At 46.5% G+C, this 22,947-nt stretch overlaps 1 protein-coding gene across 3 annotated transcripts; it reads left to right on the forward strand.

Moving 5' to 3' along the window:
* Positions 1-1,744: 1,744 nt before the first annotated feature.
* LOC144125565 (arylsulfatase B-like) lies at positions 1,745-21,876 on the forward strand. 3 transcript variants are annotated; one of them, XM_077659056.1, is made up of 10 exons: positions 1,756-2,075; positions 2,134-2,309; positions 3,245-3,404; positions 4,800-4,912; positions 7,436-7,546; positions 9,737-9,865; positions 11,667-11,793; positions 14,950-15,249; positions 17,179-17,663; positions 21,574-21,874. In XM_077659056.1, the coding sequence occupies exons 2-10, from the start codon at positions 2,250-2,252 to the stop codon at positions 21,721-21,723; spliced, it is 1,635 nt and encodes a 544-aa protein (XP_077515182.1). In that variant the 5' UTR covers positions 1,756-2,075; positions 2,134-2,249; the 3' UTR covers positions 21,724-21,874. The 3 variants fall into 3 exon arrangements, with proteins under 3 accessions (XP_077515183.1, XP_077515182.1, XP_077515181.1); XM_077659055.1 differs by having other exon boundaries at positions 1,756-2,309; XM_077659057.1 differs by lacking the exon at positions 17,179-17,663 and having other exon boundaries at positions 1,745-2,309; positions 21,574-21,876.
* Positions 21,877-22,947: the final 1,071 nt, after the last annotated feature.

A 22,947-nucleotide genomic window follows, 5' to 3' on the forward strand; every position in this document is an offset into this window, starting at 1 on the left:
TAATAATAATAATAATAATAATAATAATAATAATAATAATAATAATAATAATAATAATAATAATAATAATAATTGGTTTTTAGGGAAAGGAAATGGCGCAGTATCTGTCTCATATATCGTTGGACACCTGAACCGCGCCGTAAGGGAAGGGTAAAGGAGGGAGTGAAAGAAGAAAGGAGGAGAGAGGTGCCGTAGTGGAGGGCTCCGAAATAATTTCGACCACCTGGGGATCTTTAACGTGCACTGACATCGCACAGCACACGGGAGCCTTAGCGTTTTTCCTCCATAAAAACGCAGCCGCCGCGGTCGGGTTCGAACCCGGGAACTCCGGATCAGTAGCCGAGCGCCGTAACCACTGAGACACCGCGGCGGGAGCTACGCATGCCAAACGGCGTTTTCTGTGTGCATTCTTAGTGTTTTTTGACTGCCTTTCTTTCCTTTGTAAAGCATCGCAGCGATGCCTGAGAAGAGTAATGCCTCAAAGTTTTGTAATGTCCATCGGTCCACGCTCAAAGCCACCAGCAGGCGGCTTTATCACTTTCTAACGCGCGGTCGGACTCTGTTTAGCTCGAGTGGTCGCAGCCATGCGCAACATGTTCTACAGTATTCTGCTTTTGACGCCTTATCTCTGAAGTTCTTCACCAGCTTTAAGTTGAGCACGGCCGAGAGGATTGGTTATACTGTTCTTCGACGACCGCCGAACACATTCGTTGCTTTCGCAGCCGCCGAGTTGCTCATTTTGTTTGTGGGCTAAAGTCAGCCTAGCAATGAGTTTGTTTACGAGCCCCTTCGGTCTACTCGTGACGGTGTTGTCACCACAACGTGACAGTACAATGTAGTACTTGATATATTACACTCTATTTTGAACGCTTGGAGCTCGAACTAAAGTTGGTTGCTTATCCTGCCACCTAGAATGCCTTTCACACGGAAGGATGCGTTGAAAGCAGGAAGCAAAAGTCTTCGATGGACTGCTTTGCAGTCTACTAAGCTCCGTTGGGCTTAGTATGACAACAATGGCGTTTTCGTGGGCTGTTCGCGTAACGACTGGAAGAGTAAGGGTGTATATGCCACTGCGAATGTAAGCACTACTTCTTTTGGGCGTAGTCAGTGCCCTGCACAATCGGTATCTAGCAGTTCGGATTGATTGAAAACATGATTAAACCGACTTGGATGCTTTTACACACGCTACGGCGAAAAATATTTCTAGTGTTCCTTAATTTGATTGTGTCAGTGTCTCGGTGGCAGCGGCATGGAGAACGTCGCGGGGCCTGCTCGGTCACTCAGGGGCACCTCAGCCGGCTTCACGACGAACAGCAGTGGGTTTGGATTTTGTGTTTTTTTTTTCCCACATCGTGACCCTCTTTTTTCTCCTCTTCTCGTTCCCCAGTGCAGAGTAGCAGGCCAGATATTCATTTTTCCGGCCAACCTCTCTCCTTTTCATGTCAATAAACCCTCTATCTCTTGTGTTTTAGAAGCAAAATAGCTTGACAGCCTGGGGAATGCTTTGTAAGGAATACGCAAGCTAAAGTAACCATACAATTTTTTTTTTCTCGTTGAGACGAACCCCAAATATGACCCCTCACTGGAAATCCTTCAGATTTCCCGGTTCTATTCTTCTGCGACACCACAGCCTGGACTAAATGAATCACGCGCAAGCGCTAAACGAGCGCCGGCGTGCAGCACTTCACTGTTTCGTAGTGCGACTGGGAAGCAACCGTTGTTGCCAACAGCGCCTAGAGTGCATTTTTTTCTCTTCACTCCTTCTGTGGTCTAGAGAGAGGAGGACACACTATTCGTGTCCAGTATAGCTTGATTTAAACTTCGCCCTCACTCCTTGTAATTTAGCTCCGCTTCTCTGGCAGTTCGCCTCGCAGCTGTTTCCTCCCCAGACCGAACTGTAGCGGACGCAGATATATTCGCCTCGTTCCGAAGCACCATATGTGCGCTTTTAGCGACTGCCCGTGCTCGAAGTTTACATCGTCCATGTTAGAATGGCGCATCATGTCGATGGAGATTTCCCTACGTCCACCATGGATGTTGGAAGCCTGAACTGGGGTTACGAGGACGTGCAATCGGTTAGCCTAACAGGAAAATGTTCCAAACCCGATCAAGACAAAACATTGCACTTTACAGAGCACGGTTCCGATTTAGCGCTTACTTCGGCGAGAGAGACCAGGAAACAAAATTACAGGCGGTGTTCATTGAGGGCGACGTTGGCGATCGTGGTGGTTCTCGTAGCGACGGGACTGATGATGTGGCCTTCTCGGAGGAAGCAACCACACATTGTTTTCATACTGGCCGATGACCTGGTGAGCTCAATAACCTGCTCTTGTAAAACAATCTTTCACATTTATTTACACCAGTTCTCGCTCTCATTTGATAGTTTATTCTTAGCGTGTACTTTGAGCAGGTAAGACTCCGCAGTAAGGTAAAATAATACATTGCCTGTGCGGCCATTAAAAAAAGATGACGCGAATAGTGATCGTCGAACTGGCAAATTCGAAATGAGAAACCTCAAGCTAAGAAAAATGGCATTTGCTCAATCTCAATATATTTTTCGTTTGATTTCTATTTCTCTTAGGGTATGGTGCTCAACGATGCTTACTGTGCAGTTGCGCTCTTATACATAGCGCAGTCTGCGTAAACAGCAGTGCATACATAGCCCACTTGCGGTCGCATGGCTCAGATTTTGACTTTTATATACCAACGCTGCCACCTACTCGAACAAAAATAAATTCCATGGCCTAATGCGCAGAGACGCTGGCAATTATTTTTTTGGGGGGGTTACTTTTGGTTCATCTACTTTTGCGGCTGCTTGTTCTTTTTTACGCTCATGAACATACTCCTTAAGAGTTTTAATTTTTGTAGCGGCTTATTACTTCACTGCTTGCCTATGGTTAGCATTGTAATGTTCTCACTCTCGTGTGTTACTCAGGTGTTTAAATTAAACTACCATGTTATAGCTAGCCTATTGATAGCATATATTTTGCAGTTCTTAATGTTCCTAATAATTTACTCCACAATATCGTCTGCCCCAATGCAATACACTCGAAATAGGGTCTTTAGGGGTTGTTCCTAATGTGCATGGCGCAAAAAAAAATCTAGGACTACAAAACAGACGGAACTGGCGCAAACTGCCGTCCCTCACTTTTTGAGCTGCGTATGCTACGTATGCCCAAACCAAGCTTTTGCTGCGCCGTTAAGGGTATCTTGAATTACGAAAGCTTTCAATTTCGTCCGCCAGGGCTGGAATGATCTCAGCTACCAGGGAACCCATCAGATCAGGACACCAAACATCGACGCCCTCGCGTGGAACGGCATACGCCTCAACCGCCTATACCACCTGCACCTCTGCTCGCCGTCCAGATCAGCCCTCTTGACCGGGCTCTACCCAATACACACTGGTAAGACCTGTTCAGGATCTACAGCCGCAATCACATTTGTCTACAGTGCTCGAGCAGTGTGTTGCGGAGCAGGTCAAGTAAAATCATGTGCAAGAATTTTCTGTAAAAGTCAATACCTGCTTTAGAACTTCTGCTTTATATCCGTGCTCTACGCAAGTATGATTGGGTCTGTACAGACTAGACCCCATAGAGTGGAAACACTCGAGCGTTTGGTTTTGCGGTTCATGGGAGTCTTTTTGTAGAAGTGTGAGTCTTCTCAGGGGCAGCAATAATCGCTTTAATTTCTAGCACGCCAAAACTAGCCCATATTTTTCAGCTTTGTTCTTTGAAATTTTATTAACGCCATCGACGATGCAGCTAGTCATTCACGGTGGTTCTACGATGTCCTGCTCTTTCGTCAGGTGAAACGCTTTTTCTTCACAGGTGCACTAAGGTGCTTATACTCTTTTTGGGGCACAAATCAACGTTGAAATATACGCCGCGCGTGGCACGAAACAATGCGACTCTGTAGCGGTACATCCGGTGAATTTCAGCTCTCTCCCTGCGACAGCTGTTTCGCCGCCAACGAGTAAATGCTCGATAAGCAATTGTTAAACTTCTAATTGTTGACTTGCTACTTGTGATCTGCTGCTTATTGACTTGCAATCGTTGATTTATTGTTGTTGATTTAAGATTTCCATCCACTCCTTTCGGTATAGCACGATTAACGTATACCTGGGAATACACAACATGCCAAAAGCTCAAACTCGATTTGCCGACAGGGCGTTTAATGTGTCAGTGTTGTTCATCTTCCACGTCCCTTATTACTATCGCAAGAGCAGCTCATACCTTTCGTCTATTCCCTTGCGACTTATTGTTTTGTGCATATAAATAAAGCTTTCGCTACTTATACGTTCATGTAAACATCAAGCACTGAAGAGAACTGAAATGAGTGGGCGCATAAAAGCATTTATTTTGATTCGAAATTGACCCGCCACGTAAACTTATTGGCTGCATAGCATTCGGGTGCTCAGCCAAAGGACTCGAGATGGTACCCTGACCGCAGCGGCCGCTTTTGAAAGCTGGCGGTATGTTAAAACGCTGTACAGCCTCGGTACACACTAAAGACCCCCAGCTGGTCGAAGTAAATCGGGTCCGTTCATTACGACATCCCTCACAGCCGACATGCAGCCTGGGACATTGCTCCTAGTACCAGCTCAGTTCTAAACGAGACATTCCCCTTTCTGATTAAGTTCAGCGGATGTAACTGCATACAGCATGAGTGCAACGTAAACTGGGTTAAACTAAAATCAGGGCTTTACGTTTGAAGATAAACTTTCGGACAGCATTCACTAGACGGAGACAATCAAGTCTTGTCACAGAGGATTGGTTTTTGTATCTTTTTGTTATGTTCAGGAATACAGCACTATGTCATATTACAAAATGAGCCTCGAGGCCTACCACTGCACTTCAAAACGCTTCCTGAGTGGCTCAACAACCTGGGCTACACGTCCTACATGGTCGGAAAGGTCAGTGCGTTTATTTAAAACATCGCTTATCCGACCAAACTTTCGTAACATTGCATGCAAATGGATTATTGACCTTTTGTAAACATTTTATCACTATTAAGGGACAAGGGAGCTCCATGTGTGGGACCTAGTGAATGTAATGTGAACCTCCAGAGGTATTTTTCACCTCTGCAGCGAGCGAATATCGCTGCCAATCATAGACGACTACATTTAAGCATGAAACGGGCTAGGCATGCTGCTACGGCAATAAATAAGCCGAGCGCTTTGATTTGATGGTAGGCATCATACCTGCATACCACATGTAATTGTGTCATAGTATCATATTTCCGCTTTCCCTATGTTTACTGAAGTACGCTTTCAATTACGCAGCCTTCGTTTCACGAATAATAGGCCGCATGCCACGAGAACGCCATCGTGGTCACCGCCGAAAATAACCATGAAGCGTCGCCAGGTGCGACATGCAGCACATGCTGTGATGCTTGTGTCGGCTAGCACATGCGTCAAAAATTTCTCCAGTTTCATGCAGCTATGGCAAGTTCCTGAGGAAGCTGACGCATCCCAAAGACGTCATAATTTCAGCAGCGCAGTAAAGGTAATGCCGGCTGCAGAAATGGTGTCCACCACGTCCTGTTATCTGGCCCGCTGCTCTTGCAAACCCAGTCCCCGTTGCCGCCAAGCAGGAGAACCGCGTACTGAAACTAGCAAACTCCTTGCAAAATAAGCGGTCAACTCCTCGTTGGTCTCGATAGCAGGCGCTTCAACAAAATTGCTGGACAATGAAGTCTAACCGAAGCTTGGACGTATAAACGTCCTTTTGGCTGCCCACAGTACTTGTCGCACATGCCGTTTTCTATAAAAACAAAAGTGACCAATTTATGTCAATTCATTTCAGCTCTGGAGCGTGTCCGTAGTTAGAAAATGACGGTGCCCTAAGGCGGCAAAGAATCAGATCTACAGGGTGCCTCTACGCCAGCGTACTACCTATTACGAAGTGTCCCCATAGATGCAATTTCGATGCAAATATTCAAGGCTTCAGCGCCACAACCTCATTGAGAAAGACTGGAATATAACTTTTATGAAATACGTGACCATCTAACACCTGTGTAAAGAGCTTTAAGCCTTATCTAAGGCAGAGATTCAGAACCTTTACATATATAGCACACCTCACCACAATTTCTGTATTGCGAAAACGCTGTGATTGAAAACTTGGTTTCACTATCCTTGAAAACTGATGCTGGAATTGACGCACAGCATGAGCGGGAGGGCTTAGTTGACGGTTGTTGTTTTTGTTGTTGTTGTTGTTGTCGTCGTCGTTGTTGTTGTTGTTGTTGTTGTTGTTGTTGCTGTTGCTGCTGCTGCTGTTGTTGTTGTTGTTGTTGTTGTTGTTGTTGTTGTTGTTGTTGTTGTTGTTGTTGTTGTTGTTGTTGTTGTTGTTGTTGTTGTTGTTGTTGTTGTTGTTGTTGTTGTTGTTGTTGTTGTTGTTGTTGTTGTTGTTGTTGTTGTTGTTGTTGTTGTTGTTGTTGTTGTTGTTGTTGTTGTTGTTGTTGTTGTTGTTGTTGTTGTTGTTGTTGTTGTTGTTGTTGTTGTTGTTGTTGTTGTTGTTGTTGTTGTTGTTGTTAAAGGAGTGACCCATTCGCATAGTGGGAGAATGGCCAGGGTTCGGGGAGTTTGGTAAGCACAACTTTCGCTCTTTTCTTCATGCCGAAGAGTGAGTGTTTTGTATATTCAGGTATCACTGTCAATTATTAGGCATTGTTCAATTGCCTCTCTTGCTTCTTCGCACGCGGTGAAAGAGTGAAATCGCTGGGTATTTCTCATCGTGTCTGTTTCGGTGAAACACTGGGGCGACGCGTAATGCTAAATAATTTTTTTTGTGGATATAATTCCTTTAAATGAGCATGAACACGGAACCGAGAACGATTCGGGGATTTCCCTAGGTCATCCGATAAATCCTCTCATTTGAAATGCATGAATTAATTTACCGAATAACTTTGGCAGAAATTGTACAAAGGGGAAGGGCGGTAACTCCCGCACTGACCTGGCCTCTTATATAACGTTATGAAATTTGTTCATGGCCATGGAGGCGTATATGGGACGGGCATTATGCCATCTTAATATCTGCCACCCGTTGTCATGTGACGCAAATGGCCTTGAAAGTAGGTGACCTGGCGAGAGATTTGTTACAAAGGTCGCTTTTTTTTAATGTAGTTTGCCCCGCTACTTTACTGAAGCTAATATAGCCCATTAACATCTAGCCAAGTACGAGACAACACGAGAGCATCTTCAACGGGCGCGTCGCCAAGAAGAATGAATTGAAAAACTTGAGGACATTTTGGTCTCTTTTGGGAAGCCTATGGATGTGAAATATTCATTCAGCTATCAAAACGAGCACCCTACAGTGTTGAAGTGAACTAAATCACCACTTCGTTTTCTCACTCGTGCAAGAAAATCCGACTCCAAACAGACTCCTTCAGCGCTGCACGAGATAAGTTCGAGTGAGCGCTGGAAGTGCTGTTTTTACAGTGGCATCTTGGCTTTTATAAGGCTGAATACACTCCCACCAGGCGAGGCTTCTCCAGCCACGTCGGATCCTGGGGTGGTTTCGTGGACTACTACAATCACGGTGGAGATGCGGTAAGCTGGTCTTCGATGGTCCAAAAACAACAGCAATAGACGACTGCGCATGTTCAGACAATGACCAAACTGTGTGTTCTGCTTATTTCGCTTGAAAAGACAATTAACAGAGATGATATCAATGTCGACAACCAAGCTGATAGGGTATAAAAAGATTAGCATTAGCTCCTTTCGTTCGGCTCTATTTTTCCTTTTATGTTGAGGGACTGCTTTTAATCTTTCACCACATGTTGGTCAGTACTTAGAGGGGTGGAAGGAGGAAATATCTATGTTTTTCTACATGAGAAAATTTCAGGCGCCTCTCTCCTTTCGAAACTCTCGGCGACCTCGAGCAAAGCACTGATGTAACGTAAACCCTTTTTTTCTAACGTACTGAAGAGCCAGATGTGTCTTCAAACTGTTCTACTTTTGACGAAGTTATTTTTTCCAACAACAGCCTTAAGGTGAGACAAACAAGATACAGCTGACCTTCTTTCAACCATCCTAGTAATAACGACTGCCTGAATAGAACAGTAATAAGGAAAGTAAAAACATCCTCCCGGCCTCTTTCCCTCCTTCCAGGAGTGGATAAACGTAACATAAAAGAAAACAATCGGACAAATCAAAACTTTACACTATAATTCCTTCAGTCGTGAATGCTTTGGGACTTGGATGAAAGAATAAAGTGTATGATACTTGAAACCTGGGTGCAAGAAGTTTAGGCATACAATAGAGGTTGGAGCCCTAGTCAAAGAAATAAATTATAATAAGCAAGTTACAATGATGATGTGGTCTATTTGCTCCTGAGTTAGCAAATTCTGGCACCGGGCAAATAAAAGTTTGGTTTATTGGGGTTTAACGTCCCAAAGCGACTCACGCTATGAGGGACACCGTAGTGAAAGGCTTGAGAAATTTCACCACGGGTTCTTTCACGTTCACTGACAACGCACAGTACACGGGCCTTTAGAATTCCGCCTCCAGTGAGATTGGATCGTCGCGGCCGGGGTCGAACACGCGTTTTTCGGGTCAGCAGCCGGGCACTATAACTACTGAGCCACCGCGGCGGCATACAAGAAAAAAAAAGTAAAAACGGAGCCAACTTCCTCACGTACGCGTACTTCTCGTATAAGTGATGCCAATTATTCTGTGTGCTGTACCCACAAGCACACAAGATCGCGTCCTAGAAATAAGCAGCTCTTCAACGCTCAGCTCCATGACCCTAGGGCACGCTCCGTATCTTGAGACAAATTGAACGAACAGCGCACAAAACGTTTGGATACAGGCAAGGAACGGTGCTGCTAAGAAATAATTTTTTTTTGCACATGTCTCGGTTTATATACATGCCGAAGTGCAAAAAAAAAGGAAATCAAACTGGTCAAAAAAGAGACAAAAAGCAAGGGTAAGTAATCAATTCATCATCCTCCCCGTGGAGCACGCATAACCAGTTACGTCATCTCTTTTCTTGCCAAAGAGCCGAAGTGTTGCTTACATAATTTTCCCCTGTATTTTTTTTATTTCAAATACTTAGACAATTTTCCTGGTTGCTCTGTTCTTGATCTTCACTATAAGATGCGCGTCTTAAAACCTTTGCGAAACGTGCTATCACTTCCTGCAGTGGGCAGCAAGATGTACTTTCACAGGATTTTTTTAGTATTGTTCAGTGATTTGTTTGTGACTACTGTGTAAGCATGGGCGGCCGTTCTCATGAAGTCACATGACAGGGCTCATGTGACCGCCATGAGAAGAGACGAGCATGTGATGTTAATTAGGCGAACTACGTCTATAATAGCTGCTCGCTGCAAAAAGAAAACCATTTTATCTGAGCAATACCTATAGACGGCAAGGTTTTGAGTTCAGAATACACTGTACTGTTTTGTGCTGTTGGCCCCAAGGCAGATTGCGTGATTTTTATGTCGTACGTAGCAGATTTTTACCCATCGGTAACAAATTTTAATGTACACTTAACAAACAGCGCCGGAAAAAACTACTCAGATTCCGCTCCTCGCCCTCAAAAATCCTTATCAGCCATCTTCTGGCAGATATGTGTGCATTCTTCTCTTCTTTCCTTCTTTCCCTTGCCTTCGTTCAAGTTATTTTCACCCCCAAGCCTTTCTTTACTAGACTGATGTTTCGCCTGAGTAAGCATCTGTGATCGACGACGCACTCAGTGCAAAAAAGAATAATAACAATAAGTCATCGTTGTTTCCACAGCCTGGTATGTCACACGGGTTAGATTTTTGTCGAGGTCTCAAGCCATCCAGGGAGGACGACGGAGCTTACTACACGCACATTGTCAGCGAAGAGGCCGTGTCCATAATCAGAAGGCATCCGAAGGAGAAGGTGAGCCCTCTTTCTTGCTCTTACGTCTTTCAAGGTAGTGTCTAAAGAGCCTATGCTTTCTCCTCTTCTGACAGAATAAAATGGCAGACCGAGAATCATGGAATCGTGAATTCTTAGGTTTGGAGGTGTTTCAAATATTGCTCTATAGATTAATAGCACGTGCGTAACTTCAAATAAATTTCCGAGCGCGTGCACGCCAAATTTATAATAGGTTCGTCGCTTTTTTTCTGTGCTCATGTAAGCACGTGTAGTGAAGGTAACTGCCCCTGCCAAAGCGCTAGAGAATAATATGTCGGCGTGCCTTTAAAAACAGAAATTATATAGCATGCGGGTAGATGTGTCAACGTCTCCGATTTTTGAAGTAATGTGCTTCCGGTTTCGGTGCCGTCCTCGTGTGTAGCGATGTACAATCACAGCTGCAGCCGACACTCAAGGCAAAAGTTTGATTTTATTTTGCTTGTTTTTATGGGGTTTAACGTCCCCTAGCAACTGAGGCTGTTAGGAACGCCGTAGTCGAGGGCTCCGGATAACTTCGACTACCTTTGGTTCTTTAACTTGCAATGACATCGCACAGTACACAGTACTCGAGGGAAAGGGACTCACCGTGCACTGCTAATGCTAACGCGGGCGCGTATTACTGTCGTATACTGAGAGGAGCATGTGAAAACCCGGAAATGGCATCGGCCACATCTGTTCTCACAGACAGATGTGCGAAGATTTGCGTTATAAAGACAGGCTTTAGAAGAGCAAGGACAATGAACTCTGCTGTCTAGCCTGTAGTGTAGTGAGGCGTTCGGGGTGAACATTTTTCTGTGTGAGGCTTACATTTGTAACTTCAACATTCCTCGTGGTTTAAACATACGATGAATCCCAGGAGCGTCATCCTTGTTTCAAACTTTAAGCAGGGAATGCTGGTTTGACTGGTAAAGTTTTCAATATCACTGCAGAAGAACAATCCTTCAGCCGAGTCTTCCTGGTCACCACGAGCGATGGGTCAGCGCCGTTAGCTCCATCTGTCTTTCATCTAGTGTGTTTTCAACGACGTCACAGTACAGTGGGTATAGTGCCCCTCCACCTGGTAGTGTCAGTTTTAGATGCAGCGTCGTTCCAGCGGTGAAATGCCTGGTGGCCACTGCCGTTAGTTGCAATAAGAGCTTAAATATACACCAGGCGAGCAAAGATGTCTCTTTGTGTATGTTAAGGGCGTCGTCTCTTCTTCAGAACGAATTTCAGAAAGATCCGCTGATAAGTTTTCTTGCGACGCTACATAAAAACAAGGGTGTTCAAACCCTTTTTACAGAGATTCATTGAACAAGCGTAAATTTTACAGGGAAAAAAATTGTCATAATACAATTTTCAGAGATGCTAACATTTAAGCGAATAAGGATACGCCGGAGAAAACTTTTCGCGCAAGAGCCTCCAAAAGGCCTAGGAGATTTGAGGTCGTAGGTTCTTTGCCGATAAAGTCTGCGCCTCTATGGCCGAGTGGCGACGATTGAGACTAGTGTACAGCGCCTGAAAAGCTGGCTATTTTAGCTGCATCTGTAGACAGCGAGTCTGAGACCTAACACATTAGTAACAAGTTCTCACCTATGATGACACTGCTTCTTCGCGACAAGGTTTTGTGAAAAAAAATTAGAGCATCTTGAAAACTGCTACCTTTTCAGCTAAAAATATCGTTTTGCTTAGGCGTGAAGCCAATGAAAATGGTATTTTTTTTTCGGTCAGCGATTTCAGGGCACTGGCTTCTGACTCTTCACATAGCGTTCATCAACATAGTAATACCTGTGTGCATCCGCAGCCCATGTTCCTCTACCTGGCTCATTTGGCTCCCCACTTTGCCTGCGAGACAGAGCGTCTCCAAGTACCCGAACGATACCTACGCGGATACGAAGGCATCGGACATATCAACAGGACCCTGTACGCAGGTGAGGCGTACTATAACACGGAAGTGTGCAGCCAAAAAACATACCCTAATGCAAGGGCGCGCATAGGGATTGCGTACCATAATGCCAAACCAAGTCACCCTTTACGTAGGGAGGGCCTGTCACTGAGACTACTATTCTACTGATTTCTGCGTCATAATTCGCTGGTACCGTTACAGCATCCAGACACAAATACTGCGTTTTATCGCCTTACAATTATACTGCAGCGGTAAATGTTCTTGCATTGTTCTAATGAAGCAAATTAACCAGTCACCTTTTTACGTATAAGGGGGAGGGGGGCCTGTCACAGAGACTACTGTTGTAGGCAGTAGCCTCATGCAGTGGCTAGGCCGTCTGCGTGGATTAGCTTGGCTGCGCTGCTGCGCACTCGCGTGAGGTTCGCGGCGGCTGGCACGCGTCTCCGGGGGGGGGGGGGGGGGGGGGGGGGGGTTAGCACTTGCTTTTAGACAGAGAAATTGAATAAACAATTTCAATTTCGACTTTCTGGTATGACCTGTTTTATTCTGCAGGCTTCAAACTTTTTGGTAGACGTTTTGTAACGGCGTACGAAGGGACTTTGTAGGTAACAAAAGCGCATGCACACAACGCTACATATCGTGTCTTGCACGTGCACGCACGCCACAAACCAGACTGTTCCCGCTTCGGAACAAATACATGTCGCCGCTGCATTCTTCGACGACATAGCTCGCTCTAAATAGAGACGTTCACTTTTACTTCGCACAGTTTCGCCCATACATCAAGAAACAAACCACAAATTGCTTTTGTTTTGGGGAAAATTTAGCAATTTTCAACCTCTAAATCTTAAGCATATGCAGCGTACGTCTTTGTCACAGCAAGTGCACATAGTTAAACAGTTCTCCGGCTTTCAAAGAAACAGCTGTTAGGCGCCCGTCCCTGGCTTGCGCGTCGTCGCCGTCGGCGTAACCTGTGGGTGCGTGTTAATGACCGGTGGGTGCGTTGATGACATCCAACTGAAGGGTGTGTTAATGATGATGATATTGTTTTTTTATGGCGCAAAGGCATATGCGGCCAAAGAGCGCAATGGCACACGGTATTTTTTCTTTACTCAAGGGGGAGTCAAAGACCCATTTCCCTAGCATTTCACCCTGAATAAGCGGAGCGGCAGGCCAGGGGAAGCCTGTACCCATTGTATCACATTTGGGTACCCGGCGGCGCTGGGGATCGAACCCTGCACCTCCCGCATGCGAAGCGGATGCTCAACCACTAAGCCACCGGTCATTAACGCACTCACCCTATATATCACGGTCAATCTGGGTCCTACGAGTGGCTCTGCTTGGAAAATCCGACTGCCAATGCACAGGTACATCATTTCACCATTCTCCCAGTGCGATGCGAGATCAGTATATCTTTTCTACCACATAATATCCCATAAAACTAAACGCCTAAACAGCTATCGCTGGATCTCGCTGAATCTCGCGTTACAAAATCGTAACCGTCCTGCGAGTTATTTTTTTGTCCGCTTTAACATTTTCTTCTTTTTTATGTGGGAATAAAAAAAAGCTGGCAGTGCAACCACCCTCGTCATTAATAATTGTGAAAAAAAGTTTATTCAACTTGGTTTTATGTTGTGACTTCTTGTCACTAGATGGCGCAACTGTTTGTACGCCCACATGGAGAATATGGCACAGAAAACTAAATGTGTGCCTTTACGCCGTTCACAGTGCACGCAGCGCAGCGAGCGACGCTTACTCAAGCTTAGTTTATACGCACAACTAAGAATGCTTCTGTAACCTACTTTTTGTGTGCAATAAATGAATACATCATTCATTAAACAGTCCACGGTACGGGGTTCACAAAATTCTTTTGATGCGATAAAATAACGTTAATAAAAATGTCGTACACTGTCGTTGCGCACTCTCTTGCAAATGTTGGTAAGTTGATAGCACGAAATATAAAAAGCTTCTTCGTACTTGAGTCTCTTAATATCGGTGGCCAAATGCCGGAAGTCCGTCGATAAGTTGTTGATAGACATTGCTTTTAAGTCGTTGATAGGAACCTTGTAGAAAATGGCGGGAAGTCGACAATATAAATTATAAAGACTTTTTACGTACTTGAGTCTTTTGAATATCGGCGGCCAATTGTCGGAAAACCGTTGATAGGTTGTTGGTGGACATGTTTGTAAGTTGTTGACAGGACGTATGTAGAAACTGTCGATAAGTAGATGATAGGAACTATGTAGACTTTCTACTTACCTGAGTCTTTTAGATATCAGTGCCAAATGTCGAAACACGTTTGACATGCTGCTACTGCAACGTATAGAGACAATTAAATGACTTTGCATTCAGTTTTAATTGGTTATATTCACATTTTTCTAAATACTTTCTAAAGAACGTTACTAAAAAATTTTGCAAGGGATTACTTTGTAGAGTACATTATCTATCTCCTACGCAGCACTTGCGCGTCTGTGCAAGAGCTACATGCCTGTACACAGCAATATTTTAAATGCGCAAGAGCAGGACGCCGTTACCATGGCTAGCTTTACAAAACGATGCCAATTAGACGTCCCGTCAGTACCCGTATCTTGGCCGCGCATCTATACGACGAACCTTTCGAACTTATCCTGGAATTAAGCAGCTTCATGAATAACAAACATTAAAAGATACTGAAGTCAATAGAAAACACCACTCTGTGGTAAGCACCACTTATCGGCTATTTTTTGTGTAGTGCCTTCAGATTTCTTTGCCCGAAAAGTTACTTTGTGCCATAGAAGGCGCACTTTCTGGTAGAAATAGGGTTTAACCCGACTGAGTAGAAATCTGTTCGGGGTAAAAGATTTGGATAAAATCCGATTTTAGCCTAGAAGCGGAGGTCCCACGCATAATGTACAGCATCTCTGGCGTCTTCTAAGCCCACGCAGCTCAGAACGTAGTCTCTGCACGGAGTTCCGTCAAGAAATACGATGCACTCTAATTTGGCAGTTTTTTCGAGTAGGCGATTCGCCTAGCGGGACTAAGTGAACCGAGCTTATTTCGAGACCATTGCGTCCTGAAGCGAGTGGAAATTAAGTTCATCATGTGACACTGCTCGAATGACCCTAAATGCGAGTTTCGATCGTTGAAACCGACGCTAAATTTGCCTATGCTCAGGAATGTTATTCTTCTCTGGCCGCATCCACAGGCATGGTGTCTGCTCTGGACGAGTCTGTCGGCATGGTGTTCGCGGCACTCCACGAGCGGGGCATGCTCGGAGACACCGTGGTTGTGTTCACATCGGACAATGGTGCCGCGGCCACATCTTACGGCATGTACGCCGCCTCTCCGTGGCCCTTGAAGGGGGAGAAGCAGACACTGTGGGAAGGTGGAGTGCGCGTGCCCGGACTCCTGTGGACGGCCGATCCCCTCTGGAATGGGCCGGGGTCTGTGTACGAGCGTCTCTTCCATGCGACTGACTGGCTGCCCACGTTGTACGAGATTGCCGGTGGGTGACCCTACCTACTTTATGCCCATTGACAATTCAGACTGAGAAATGTCGTCGTTACGTCAAAGCCCCTGTCCCGAAGAAGGCTTCCTTGGCAGCCCATCAAGGCAGATGTTTAAGCCACAGCGAATCACATGTCTAGAAAAAGTCCTTTCTTAGAACTGTTTAAAGACCGTGTATTCTATTTTGATACCAAGATACATCAAAACAAAAGGACTGCCTGCGTCCGAATGGGCCAGTCTATGAATGTTTTGCCTAAAAATACAAAATGATGATGATGCTGTTCATGTTTTTCTTAGTTTGGTTTATGGGGTTTCAACGTCCCAAAGCGACTCAAGTTATGAGGGACGCCGTAGTGAAAGGCTCCGGAAATTTCGACCCTCTGGGGTTTTTTAACGTGCACTGACATCGCACAGTACATAGGCCTATAGAACTTCACCTCCATCGAAATTCAATTGCCGCGGCCGGGATCGAACCCGCGTCTTTCGAGCCGGCAGCTGAGCGCCATAACCACTGAGCCACCGCGGCGGCCTGATGTTTTACTTGACTCTTCATCACCAATGGCACTTTCTGGCAGTACTCGCTGCACTATTAGGTCAATGTTTTATTTATGTTGAATCGTTGCAGTGTTCTAAGCTTGATGTGGCACGGGTACTGAAACTCTTCTCGCACAGTTTTAAAATAAATAGACGAGAAGTTAAGAAAGGGTTCTGGTCTGTGCCCTCTCGGTTGTTAAAAATAGCGATGCTGAGGAGATCGCATTACTATATTTAATTACACGAAGACCATTACAAGCAGGCATACCTCCCCAAAACATCCTACGCATTTAGGTAAAGCATTTAAGACGCTAAGCTCGTAGAACACTCTAGTCTTTCTTTTTCTTTCGGAAGCCTATCGTATTTTGGAGCTTGACCTTCTCTTCAAAATAGGCTTTACAGCTTTTAAAAAATGAAGTCCTAAGACTGAGCTGCTAACACTAAAGCAGTCTGGAGCAACCAAACAGTTCGTGAAGTATGCCAACAAACATGATTAGTCAACTTCCGTGTAAATCTAAAGCCGTTATTTGCAGCCTCTTCTGGTCGGGAACTACATTATGAGCCGTGTTTGCTCCGCTGCCGCATGTTGCTACGTTGCGGGCTGCTTCGCTCCAGTACTGCAAAGAGCGGCGCTTCCACAAACTTTTAATTAAACTGCTTATCGTGCCAACAAAAGGCCGTAAAATTCAATTGCAAGTACACTGGAACACTTTCATTTTGTTTAAGTGTTGAGATGATAACGACCGTTCCCTCATCGAACTTATGTAGTGACGTCAAAATTTGACAGATTTAGCACTTGCGTAGGGTTAATACGCCAACTAAGGCATCTTGGACCGTTGGGAACTGTTAGCTAAGCTCGGCAATGCGTTGTCGCACTACCCGAGTGGTTTTCCGGCAGCGCTCAAAAACATTTCTATTCACAGGTGGCTTGTCACGTGGCAGTGAATTCCAGCGAGAAGAAATGTTCGCTGTTCTCTTTCTCATATTTTAATGTTGGAGCGTGATGATTCTTCTGACAGTTTTAAATAGCCGCATAACCGTACGGCGGATACGGTATGCGGTGGGGTGACTGCTGTTGACGTTCTTGCGCCGTCGCATTTGTCGTACAGCCGTAGTTACCGTAGTTCGCGTATTTACCGCACGACCGAGCGAAAAATTTCTTTCGGCTCTCATGGCATTGCTGCTCATCAAGAACCACACAACATACAACTGTTTTATGGAAGTAGTGCGTTTTATGTTTACATAAACTAATCGCCAAAGGATGCGTACCGCTCCCTTAAACGATGAGGCCTGCCCCGCTGCTGCACCTCTTCTTTCTGCTACCTATAGCTGCAAAAAACGAGAGTACTAGAGCCAGAAATCTTGCACATAATGCCGACAACATACCTTGCAGGGGGATCCCCGGGAGACCTTGGCCCCGACTTGGACGGCGTCAGTCACCTTCGGTCTCTTCGCGATCCGAAATCAGCAGTGCCAAGAGGCGAGGTGCTGCTAAACATCGACCCTATCGAGAACCACTCCGCCATAATCAAGGGCCAGTATAAGCTCGTCATCGGCACAGACCTCGGCGGGCGAAGCGACCGATGGATTCCTATTTCCGGTAACGTGGATCCTGACGGAAACGCCGCCACTCGGGCCATGGAGGCTTGCAAAGACTCCGTCGTGACAAGAGTCCTCAGTAGCCTTGATTTCGCGAGGACTCAGTGCGGCGAAAAGAAGCAAGCATTTCTCAATGGTGGGCTCTACTCTAAGCCGCTGGAATGTGCTAGAGTGCATACGCAACATCGCACAGCCTGCGACTCAACGGTGGCGCCCTGCCTCTTCGACATAATTGAAGACCCATGCGAGTACCACAATATTGCCGACGAAAAACCAGAGGTATTTCATACTCAAGTAGATCAGATTGATGGTTTACTGTTGCTACCCCTGCTCCTGAGTGCTTAAGCTAGTTTTCTGAAATTCAAAATGACGCTGTTGTAGTAAGCACAAGAAAGCAAATGAGAATTTTTCTTGATTTATAACTAACTGAAGTCTCCAAATCTCAGGCCACCCGAAACCTGAGGCTTGCCATTTAAACTAGTCAACGAGAATCACCAGAAAGAAAGCGGCGTGATATCCATCTTGAATGGTTCTGTCTCGTACGTAGCTATCGGCGTGTTGCAGCAAACGAGCAGTTCATGGGAGTCACATGTTACTGCGACGAGCTGTCACATGTGACTGCTGCCCGAAGACTTCTTCACGAACACTGAGAGATGGTTTGTTTTGTAGCGATAGCTACATTACGGTAGCATTTCGAGCCTTCAGCGTGGCGGTGGCACGTGGTTGGTCACGTAACCAGCCAGGCGGTGGGGAGAGCAGCTGCTGCTGCCGGCGGCGCGGCGCGCCGGAGAAACCGAGCTGCAACAGCTGTGCGCATGCGCCGTATCATGTGGGACGAAGATGAAGGAACGCTCAGCGAAACGGAGCAGCGTAAGACTGACTTTGCAATTCAACTGAGCAAGTTCCACTCGGCCAAATGCATCTATCGCGTCACTCCAAGTTTAACCAGAGCTAAACCACATCCCATTTTTTCTTTACCGTTATGAAGAATGTGTATAAACTCTGAGCATGGCATAAATTCTTGTTTCGCTTTGTGCTCTTCAGAGATGCAAATATCCGCGTATAATTTTAGCACTCGAAATTTCGATGTCTAGCCTGCGGGCTATACTTGTTAAAAGGTTAAAATCCCGGTATACACGGGCTATCGATAGGTGCGGACAGTACAGCATTTTATTTTTCAATATCGCCCAATATAACATTAAATCTCCAACGCAATGTCATGTCCCTGGTGCGGACAACTTAGCGGGTGCAAATTATGTACCGTGTGAAGATTATTTACAGGTTGAGGACTACGCAGTACAATATATTTTCTTTAGCCAAGATTGAGTACTTCTGTATGTACACATGGGGCGGAGTTTATATAGAAAATTAGGAAACTGTGGCCGTCGATAAGCCTCACCTTTGCATGCCCTTTTGTTCGTTCGAAACAGCTAAATTTTAGTGCTCAATTACAAAATTGCTCTTACAGCGGAATGCAAGTGAGACGTGCTTGACTCCAATAGAACAGCATGGTCCAACGTTTTAGGGTAGTGCCCCCAAGATGGAGTAGATTTGTATTAAGACAGTAATTGCACATTACGATCCACGTAAACGCAGCCACACGGCTACAGAATAAAGCTATACAGGTTTCATAGAAACTTCCTAGTTGGAGAACCAAAATTGGGGGTACTCAACTAGATCAAATTCGCATTTTCGACGCCTCTTGTCGTATACGCTCTTTTCTCAGACGTTGCGGGGTGCGTCAGGTCCAGTGGTAGACGGTCCAGCTTTCATCGTCACATTCCAAATAGTTAAACTAACGTCGTGGTTAAACAATCAGCATTTCCCGCACACACAAGCTCCGTTTCATAAACTTTTGCTGAGGCATTCTTTTGGCAATCTTTTGCTGAAGCATTCTTCCCCATCTTTAACTCTGTTTCGTACATCAGGTGCAACGCTGTCAAAGCTAGCGCTCATGTCCGTGCCGCCTACATTTGCGGCCAATAAATTGGGTGTTCCTTGTGGTGAGCGCAAAGTAACAAATCATTTGCCTGCATGCTTATTACATGATACATTTCTCACAAGCTTGATTAAATGCACTCTTATCGCTCGTGACACGCTCTGGCTTTCTGGAGCCTTAGACCACTCGTCCACCAAGTTCGAACCATGCCGCGCGCGCGTTTCGATGGAGGCCCCTGTGCCCTTTACTACGGTACCTCGTTCTCTCTTCCCTTTTCAGTGCCACCTTCCTCCCCTCTCTCACGGCGCTGTTGAGGTGTTCACCTTCAAGTGAGGCAGTACTTAGGCCTTTCCTTTCCTCAAAAGCAATTTTACGTGAGGAAGTTACTGCGTCATTTCCTTTCCTCAAAGCCGATTTTCAGTTCTCATTTTTTTTTTCAAAACAAGGGCGAAGTAACGCGCCTTCCTTCCCTTACGGCCGCGGTTCGGGTGTCGGTCTCCACGGCAGGCGTCGCATGAATCACACCTACCATTCCTCTCAACGCATCGAAGTGCACCGACGTTTTATAATAATAATAATAATTGGTTTTGGGGGAAAGGAAATGGCGCAGTATCTGTCTCATATATCGTTGGACACCTGAACCGCGCCGTAAGGGAAGGGATAAAGGAGGGAGTGAAAGAAGAAAGGATGAAAGTGGTGCCGTAGTGGAGGGCTCCGGAATAATTTCGACCACCTGGGGATCTTTAACGTGCACTGACATCGCACAGCACATGGGCGCCTTAGCGTTTTGCCTCCATAAAAACGCAGCCGCCGCGGTCCGGTTCGAACCCGGTAACTCCGGATCAGTAGCCGAGCGCCCTAACCACAGAGCCACCGCGGCGGGTGAAAATTAGGTTTTGGGGGAAAGGAAATGGCACAATATCTGTCTCACATATCGGCGGACACCAGTACCGCGCCTCTGCAGCTCTCGCTACGTATATCCTGGCATAGCTGAGCTAAGCCACTGCCATTTTTAACGCGACAGCGTTAAGGAGTATATATATATAATTTATAATTGGTTTTGGGGGAAAACGCAGTGAGCGGCGAACGCAGCGCACATCCAAAGCGCGTTCACCACGAAGCTTGTGGCTTGCTACCCGCTCGTTCGGCGCGGAAGCTATGCTGGCGTTCATGGCATCGGGTTTATCGAGAACGATGGGCCGACGAACTACGACTGCAACTTGAGTCCCGCGCGTTTCGGCAAGGCGCCTGGCAGCGCTTCTACGTGGTTTGCCGCTCAGCGCGTCCGTTTCGTCGTACGTAGCTGAGCGATTTGTCTAATTTAAGAGTGGCCCGCATGGAGCGTTTTTCCGGGCGATTCGTCGGCGTCGACGGCAGCGGAGCGTTTCTTTTTTTTTTGCCGCGAGAGAGGACGTTTTTGCCAACTAGTCGGGTTCTGGCGGAACAGATAAAATCGCCGAAGTCCCGCAGACGCCGGGAGAGGACAGCGACAGAGGGCCAATGATAGCCGGAGTGAGCGTCACGTGATTCTGGACGCGGTCGCGCCGGTGCACCCGGCCAAGGGAGACTCTCGCATGATGGATGCGGGCTAGCGAGCATTTCGCGCGCGAGAGCCAGCGGCTTCACTTCCCTTCCTGCGCATGTCTCTGATTTCAGTATGGATGGGGGCGCGCGCATCGCACAACTGGGCGGCAAAAAAAACGCCGCTCGGCTACTGACCATGCGGGAGTGAATTCGTCGATGCCGGCGCGGGCGTCGGGCGCGCGACGCGATTTCGCGGGCAAAAAACGCTCCATGCGGGCCACGCTTCGGGCAAGGCGTCGCGCCGAACGGCCGATGGTGTTCCGTGGACTCCCTGGCAGTGCTGCATCACGCTGTCGCGTTCCACTTTTATAGGCGAAGCTTAAGCGTCCTGCAATTTTTGTCAGGTCGCACAGTGTGAGAAAGTAGTTCAGACAATTTTTCAGGCTGTGTTTTGTATTTTAGCAAAAGGTTGAATTCGTATATATGCTTGACAGGAAGAATATCAAGAAGTGGAAATTATTCCCTTGTGTGGGCGTCGTGTAGGCGTTCCATTGAAGTAAATAGGTTCCGCTTTGAGTAAGTTCCAGATGGCAGTAGGGGGTAGATTTTCTGCAGGGTGAGTGTAAGTTCCAGGTGGTTGCTTGTATGAATTTAAAAGTACTGGCACCCGTGCTAGCTTTTAGTCGTAGGTACAGCAATATAATGGCACAATGTTTTCCTGCGCAGGTTACGCGAAGACTTCTATCCCGTCTGGAGTGCTACAAGCAGACAGCTGTTCCGCCTGGAAACCTGGAGCCAGACGAACGCTCGAATCCTTCTCTTCACAACAATGCGTGGGTTCCATGGGGTGACGAAGATTTTGTAGTGCTGCAGTAGCGTTGGTCGTATTTCCATTGGAGACAAACAAACTTTAGGGACGCCTGGAAGCCTTGTTTTCTTAGTAAAGCGGACGTTCGGTCATTTTTGTTTTTTTCATCTACAGAGTTCCTGTGAGCAGTAAACGCATTCTGCGCACCTAATAATAATAATTGGTTTTTTGGGGAAAGGAAATGGCGCAGTATCTGTCTCATATATCGTTGGACACCTGAACCGCGCCGTAAGGGAAGGTATAAAGGAGGGAGTGAAAGAAGAAAGGAATAGGTGCCGTAGTGGAGGGCTCCGGAATAATTTCGACCACCTGGGGATCTTTAACGTGCACTGACATCGCACAGCACACGGGCGCCTTAGCGTTTTTCCTCCATAAAAACGCAGCCGCCGTGGTCGGGTTCGAACCCGGGAGCTCCGGATCAGTAGTCGAGCGCCCTAACCACTGAGCCACCGCGGCGGGTCGTTTTGCGCACCTACGCCTCCGCTTTTACACGGTGCGGTAGAAAAGGTAAGTCCCAGAAACCTCCTTGCAAAAAAAAAGGGGGGGGGGGGGGGGTCGATGGCCTTCGCATTAAATAACGAGACCACCAGGGCTGTTTCTACAGCGAGAGCTGTACTCCTTGAGGTACTAACGACTTCGATATGGATGAGACAATGACCTTCAATGCTTCACAAGGTCAAATCGAACTTAACTGCGTAGCAGAATGGCCCAAGCTATAGTAGTATGTAAAGCCGGAAGATGGGCGAGTTGGTGAACGCTATGACCATTGGGTCCCTGACCTTGACCTTGACAACTGAGACGTTCTCAAGTCCGGGTACTTGGCCCGAATGTCTCAAGTCCTTTAGGGTCATCAGATCTCGACCCATCGAACAGAAGGGTGCAGCCCACCAGGTGGACCAACACCTGGAGTACGTACCCCAGTAAACCCAGCAACCGTACCAGCTGGGCTACCCAGAGGCGAGTCAGTATTCGTCCACTAGTCGCGCGCCTTCGTGGCCTACATACACTGCCGACATTCTTGTTAAGTGGAGAAACCACTCTGTCAACAGAGAACGACTATCTGATGGGCGTCAGGATGCGACCCCGGTACGAGCTCGACCATCTATCCCCTTCTATGATAGTGCGTCGACATACAACGAATCCGTGCCCAGCACATTAATCCGGATATTCGCTGCCTACAGGATTTTATCATGCCCCTGAACGTATGGCATTGTAATATGACCATCTCGGTT

Source organism: Amblyomma americanum, chromosome 3, assembly GCF_052857255.1.
Source record: "Amblyomma americanum isolate KBUSLIRL-KWMA chromosome 3, ASM5285725v1, whole genome shotgun sequence".
Lineage (NCBI taxonomy): Eukaryota > Metazoa > Arthropoda > Arachnida > Ixodida > Ixodidae > Amblyomma > Amblyomma americanum.

What these genes read in the sequence shown, in the direction of transcription:
- LOC144125565 (XM_077659055.1), top strand. Translation starts at nt 1,992, where the DNA reads ATGGCGCATCATGTCGATGGAGATTTCCCTACGTCCACCATGGATGTT. An exon ending in GCTCTACCCAATACACACTG is followed by an intron (nt 3,405 to 4,799) that starts GTAAGACCTGTT and finishes TGTTATGTTCAG; the next exon opens with GAATACAGCACTATGTCATA. An exon ending in CGTCCTACATGGTCGGAAAG is followed by an intron (nt 4,913 to 7,435) that starts GTCAGTGCGTTT and finishes CTGTTTTTACAG; the next exon opens with TGGCATCTTGGCTTTTATAA.